The following is a 7,070-nucleotide window of genomic DNA, read 5'->3' on the forward strand; positions in this document are numbered from 1 at the left end:
TGTGCAGTCAAAACTACAAAATGAAAGAAGTACTGAAACAGTGGGAACTAAGTGAACTGATTATCAGTCCACTCAACCACAAGGCTGCATTGCACTACATCAGTACTGACCAAATGCCCCCAAAAATGCCAAGAAACTACAAGCAAGTTCAAAACAGGATATTAAAACTGTTCCTCTTTCAGTGAAGACCAACCAGTCCCTTTGTGTACACATTTAGTTTTATTGTAACAAAGCAACTTGTACACTTTAACGTTTAAAACTGAGCATCTTTCTTTCCTTTCCAGTGAAACAAAAAAAAAAAAAAAAAGAATTTAAAAATAAACAAGAACAAAATTACAATAGAGAATGTCAATTCCAAATAAGATCCTACAGGTTCTGCTGATTCTCCATCAAGTGGCAGGGCTCAAAGTCATCATTAGGAGAAGATTTTATTTTAAAAGTGTCATCTTAAACTGCAAGGATGTTTGTTAAACATCACAATTAAACATGCCAAAGGAGAAGAAGCCATGTTGTCAAAATGCCCACTTAACCCACCCAAACATCTGAAACCCACCCCGGCTGACCTTCTATAACCCCATATTTTTTTTTTAAAGTTTTTTTCTTTTTTTAAACAAGAGAAAGTAGACAGATACATGTTGGTAAATGCTAACTGTCCATATTCACATAGAGACACAGTGTAATCTCTGAGCCCAATATACAGAGAAAGAAGGAAAAAAGCTAGATTCTATGCACTACTACACAGGGGCCTAGCACTCTTCAGCTTCCAGCAGAGTGAAGGGAGCAGAAGGTTTTCTTTTTTCCCACAGAACATGGTGTGTTGATTCCATAAACAGTTCTTGTTTTGAGACAGGAAGGGATAAAAATGAACTTGAAACAGAAACTGGTAGATTCTTTTCCACTCTATTCTGCTCAAGGTATTTCCCCCAAAATAAATTGTGAACCATGGTGTAGAGGAGAGAAAAAGAGACCTCAAGAGAACAAGGCGACTGAGCACAAGAAAAAAAAGACAGCAACTTGCTCCCAGGGACTGGAGAAAAATTAAAAAGGTAAAAAGGGGGTTTGGAATCCATCAGTGTTCAATTAGTCATCTTCTCCTTCATCCTCCTGTTGAAAGATAAGCAACAATTAAAAAAAAATCTAATCACTGAACTTGAGACAGCACAAACTTTCAAATGCAATAACCAGAATTGCTTTACTACCCTACACATACTTTACTACCCTACACATACTACCCTACAGTGTTGCTCACAGCACGCTGCCCGATGGCCTCCTTTTCACTAAGGAGTAGTAACGCTTGCTGTAAGCACTTATCTACGTAAAAATCAGTTCGTAACATCAGGTTTGGAAAACTGCAGTGACTTCGAATCACTGCAAACACTGACCTAAGTTTTAACATTTAGACAGTGAAGGGGTAATCTTTTTTCCCCTCATTTTGAACTCCGAGGAGCAAAATGCTTCAACTTCCAGATGTTACATTCCAGGATACAGATCGGGTGCCCACAACAGCCCTCCTATCTCAATACAACTAGGTTTTTGCTGCTGAAATTCAGATACACGATGCCCAGTTATAACAAAGACATTCTAACCTTTAAGTTACCAACACCCTGAATTCTGATCCTGGAATCCCACTTGCTACTAAAGGAAATTTCTAATTCCTGAACCCAACAGGAATTCTTATCCAAGCTGGCCATAAGCAGAAATAAACCAACGGGATGCATCAACAAAAGCTATTTACAAGTAAAGCTTCATGAGAATGTTCACTAATTAAGGATTTTGTTACACTCATATCCTAATTCATCTCCAGCACTTCCCTTGCAAATTTACTTTAACTACGTATTTGCACCACCTCTCATATGCACAAACATTGTTATTACTACACTGAAACAACTGCACAGGTTCAGGTCATAACAGTTCTGCTTCTGCCCTCCCAACACCTTGCCAGTGATTGCACAGAAAAAAAACTATTTTGCCTTTGTAACAATGGCTGAGTATTCTTACAAGATGTCTCTTTTGATTCTCATACACCAGAGCAGAGACTGAAGGCATAAGGGCTAAGACTGCTCACCTCTCCTTCCTCTCCCTCATCATCATCTTCATCTTCCTCCCCCTCATCTTCATCTCCTTCTTCATCAATATCCTCCAATCCTTCTTCCTCTTCGTCATCATCATCATCCTCCTCTCCCTCCCCTTCTTCATCATCCATATCAGGAACCTTAAAGACACACGTGCAACATCAACTACGGTGATCAAATTCACTTTCACTTGCACAGCGCTACCGCGGGTACGGATCAACAAGCCAGGGCTCTACTTACCAAGTAGTACTGTAACGGATTTGGCCAGATGTCATCCTTGATGACCTCTCCTAGTTCATCAGCCCCTGCATCAGAGTGGTCAGTGAACCAGGTAAAGAAACTTTCTGGCTCTTCATGCTGCCTCTTCCTACTGGCTTTGTTCTGTGTCTGGCTTGAACGTTTTGTCAGATCCTGAAAAGAAAGTTAAAAAAATTCCCTTACGTGGCCCCCCACCTTTATTTATTTAATTTTTTTAAGTAAGCAGCATTTAGAAACGTACTTGTCTTACCCACCACAAGAAGGTGGAGAAGTCATGAGAAACTTTCAGGGAGAAGTCTTTAAGAAACACAAATGACTCACAGAGAAAGGTACCATTCGGCCACCTGCATTCCTCAAGAAAACAGTAAAACTGCCTGTTTCTTTTAATGACCTCAATTGCAACACTGAAAATTCACAGGATCTTACATTTGATTTATGCTTCCCTATGCTAGGAAAGCACAAGTATGACAAGTATATTGAACTTAAAAGGTTGCACAATGGCTAAACTCTTGACAGTAGCCGTAATTGTAGCTACTACACATACACTATTTAAGCAACATTCAGTCTCCACACTTCTAAGCTCCGTCTTAACTTGAGATAAAGAACTGCCTGGCCTATCCGGAGATTTCCCACTTTGAAGTCTTTGGGTCATTCTTTGTAGTAAGTGAAAAAAAACCCCAACCACCTTCAAATACCATTCAAAAACATGGTCACAAGAACATATGAGTCCTGTATCTATCGGCTTACCCCAGAAGTTCAGTAAGTTTGCAACAATCTGTTTGCCAAGTCTGAGAAGAAAATTACTATCCGCTATTTAAATAATTCTTTCTTTGATCATATGGTAATTCCAAACTTCTAGTATTTGTTTTCTTGACAGAATCACAGCATTTTTAAGTTTAGACTGTTTAAAAATATCAGAACTCACACTGATTTGGTGATATTTTGTAAAGACCATTTGACTAGTTTGTACTAGAACAAGAAGTTCTAGTTCTCAGTGAAAAAATATTTAAGTCTCTTCTCCATCTGAGGGTGACAAAACCAGCAGCAACTTAATTGTGACCCTCAGTTAGACTTCTAAACACTGATTTTAAATCCTTCAGGGTAACACGAAAGTTCCCAACTTTTAGAGAAACTAACTACAGCACATTCATTATGTTTGAACACTCTCTCGATGAAAGACACACCCACAGTATTGTGTGGCTGCCACTTCTATGAAGATGTAGTGCCAGGAAATGAAGTTGAGGAAATGAAGAGAAAAAAAAAAATAAAAAAAAAATTACAGAATCATCCCCCTATCTGACACCTTGCTATCCTCAGAATTCCCTATTTAATAGCTACCTTAAGAAAACAACAAAACACAGAGGTTAAATCCACGCCAAAGAGAAACAAGCTAATACAACACTTGCTAATCTCTCCACCTGATCATACTTGTACTTTCAGTGTTTTAATAGTGGTGGCTCAGCTGAGCAAAAGACTTCACTACTGATCTGCCTGTACACGGGATATTTCCAAACCCTGACAGACAGGCATGAGCTGTGTACAGAGAGAAGTGGAAAGCAGGTGGAGATGAGAAGGGAGGACAAGACAGCTTCAATACAACAGTAAAAGAAAAAAGTAAAAGGAACACAATTAAAGTGATGGTATCACACAGAGCAGCAATCATCTCCCGCAGGTGCGCCGATACTTACCTTCCCAGATTTCCATTTAATCTCAGTTGATTTTGAAGATGGGTCTCCACTTTCATTGAGGTGAAACTCTTTGGAGAGAACTTTATTTTCGAAGTATGGATTCTCATCAAAATACTGCAGAGTTGAAAGTGAAAAGTTAGAACCATGTAATGTAAAGACACATGCCAAGTCCAACCTGGTACTACATGGATAACTGAAGAGATTAAGTTACAAACTACAACCCAATGTGTGATTAAAAAACAACACACAAAAAAAAAAATCAGAAAAATCCCAAGTTAAGGAATTATTTGAATTACTTACAAAATCTATTCTGTAACCTGATTTGATGTCTTCAAATTCTGTCACCTCGACCCTGGTCAAATAATGCAGTGCTTCCTCATCTTCTTCTCCCAGCAGTGCAGATACTAGGACAGAATTAGGAATCCCACATGAACAAAGCTAGGAAACGGGTATCGTGTGGATGAAATACAGGAAACTGATAGCAAATAAGATTTGAAAAGCAACACATCTGTCCAAGCCAACTTCCTTCAGCCCATTTTTTTGAGTTTCCAGCCAACTACCTATTAGCATTTGTGTGCTTTGCATGTGCCGAGGTGGAAATACTGCGTTCCCTTGTTGCAGTTCAACATTAGAAAGCAGCAAAAGCTACCTGCATCCTCCCTTCTCTCAAACACATTTTCATACATGTCGTTTGCCCAATCTCTACAAACTTGTTTTGTCCTCTCAAAAATGTTTTAATAGTCAAGAGACCTAAGGAGCTCACTTTCAATTAAAAAAGCCCAAACACCCCAACAAATTAGAATACTTTGTTTCTTCCCTTTGAAGGGCCCAATTAACTAAGGAAAGTGGGAAACTTGTCATTTCAAATACAGAAAGAAAACCAACATAAGATTTCAATGAACAAGATGATATTTTGGTCAACAAACGTAAGAAATAAAAGCTTATAAAATGCACTTTAGTATAAAAAGGAAGTGTTGGCATATGAAGCAGGGTTCGCTGTAAACATACACCAGGCACCAATTCTAGAAAGCCCTCAGAGCTGCAAATTACTCACAGCAAGCAAACAAACATTGAATTTACAGGAAGAAAAAAAAAAAAAAAGGAAGCTATTAAGAACATACCTTGTGGGTGGTTGACAAATGTTGTTACCCAGAAATTCGGGATTTTGGCGATCAATTCTGACCTCTTCTGGAAGAATGGTTGGCGGAGTTTGTTGTATTTCTGTTCTACTTTCAAAATTTCCTCACTGGCTTGTTCATTCAGTCTGTAATAGAAAGAGCCACGTTAACCACAGGAGAGAGAACTGAATTTTGAAGACGCATCATCAGGAGTTAGCTAAAACCCGAATGGATCTGATTGGACTAGTCTGTCATATTCAGCAAATGAGCTATTGCAAACAAAAAACAGAGGATCGGCTATTACGAAAAACACTACCAGAAGCAATCCCAGTGATCTTAGTGAAACCTTCTGAACACACTGGAAGCTTTGCAGCACAGCATAAGGGACGGATCCTTATTTATGCAAAGACAAGTGGTGTTTTATCTCTTCACCATTTTGTTTGCAAAAAAGCCCTCAAGATGGGGAACGCAAAACACCGTCACCTGCTCTTCCTAACTTTAGGGCAGGCAGGCAAGCTCCAGCAAAGCACTTTTGTAGCCCACAGAAGTCAAATCTCAAGACGTAACATTTAACTGGTTTTACAGAAAAGCAGAGCCCTGATACTGCAACAGCTCCACATGGCCAGAACCTCAACAGTTACCTGCAGTCTCTGTAGGACAGTGTGCATGGAGGCAAGATCCAGGCAACTATAAACATAGAACCCACAGAGTTTTGGCATATGAAACCAATGTTTCAGTGACACTTTCTGCATGTTATTCTACAAGCGCATGAATATATAATTTAAAAAGTATAAAAGCCAACTTTTCAACTAAGTTCTTGGTTCCGCTTACAAACATGAAAATACTTTTGCAAAATAGCATACACATTAACTTGAAAAATCAGTAAGAAATAAATCTATTACCAGAACTGTTGCAATTAATTTAAAGTTTTAAACTCAAGTTCTAAGTTTTTAATTATAACAATTAAACAACAAACCACAACACGACTTCCAATTTTTTATCACACACAAATATGTCTTACATTTAATCAAGTCAGAACACAAGTATGTCTTGGCAGAGTTTTAAAGAGAGGGAGAACTACTATTGAGTGCTTACTTTACTATATACTATTGTTGAAAGTTACATTTTAAAACACTTACCTGTCTATTTCATTCTGTACTTCATCAATGTGTTCAATTGCTTCCTGTTGCTCTTTTTCTGAAAAAACAAATGAAAATGCATCAAAATCCCTCCATTCTCAAGTCTGACAAATCACCTTGAGTTTTCACTTAACATTTTTTTTCTAGCCATCTACTTTAGAATTACACAGACATATCTTTTAAACGTCCCAAGTATTACTAAGCCTTAAAGTTCCAGCTACGTCCACGGCGTACTGCGGCTGAAGTGCAGAAAACTTTGAAGAGATGGCACTCAAAGCTAGTTTACCCCCAGAAATCAGAGCTCACACATCCCTACGCAGTTTTACAAGCCAACGTAAAAGCTAAGTAAATGACGACAGATTAACAACAAATTAATTAAAAAGTTATAAGCCATATTTGCCAAGTCGAACACATCTGAAGGAACGTTAAGTAATTCAGAGAGGACAGAAATATCAATAGAAATAAGGTAACTGGGAACACGCCACCTTCTAAAAACCAAAAAAGGAAGGTCGGAAAGGACGGCTACAAGCAAAAAAACACCGGCACGTCGCCGTTCGGCAGGTATTTTCTAATCGGAACTGCCCCTCGACAACGTCTGGCGCAGGTCTCGGTTACGGGGGGGCTGTTTACGCGCCGCGCCGGGAGATGAATGAACGGCAGCGGGAAGTGGCTGGAGCGGTGCAGCACGCTCACTCCTCCCCCGTAAGTTTCCCGCACGGCTCAGCCCGCGTTAGGGGACAGCTCTCCCCGGTAGCGCGGCTGGACGCGCTGCCCCGCTCCTCACGCCGGACGGGC

At 39.5% G+C, this 7,070-nt stretch overlaps 1 protein-coding gene across 1 annotated transcript; it reads right to left on the reverse strand.

Annotated features, from left to right (window-relative positions):
• Positions 1-200: 200 nt before the first annotated feature.
• SET (SET nuclear proto-oncogene) lies at positions 201-6,333 on the reverse strand (the record flags this gene model as incomplete). Its single annotated transcript, XM_009868980.1, has 7 exons — positions 201-1,104; positions 2,066-2,212; positions 2,313-2,483; positions 4,019-4,132; positions 4,319-4,422; positions 5,140-5,282; positions 6,276-6,333. Coding segments are annotated over 7 exons (761 nt in total), but the record flags the coding sequence as incomplete, so codon positions are not given.
• Between the last annotated feature and the right edge of the window lie 737 nt (positions 6,334-7,070).

Source organism: Apaloderma vittatum, unplaced genomic scaffold (assembly GCF_000703405.1).
Source record: "Apaloderma vittatum isolate BGI_N311 unplaced genomic scaffold, ASM70340v1 scaffold42054, whole genome shotgun sequence".
Taxonomy (NCBI): domain Eukaryota; kingdom Metazoa; phylum Chordata; class Aves; order Trogoniformes; family Trogonidae; genus Apaloderma; species Apaloderma vittatum.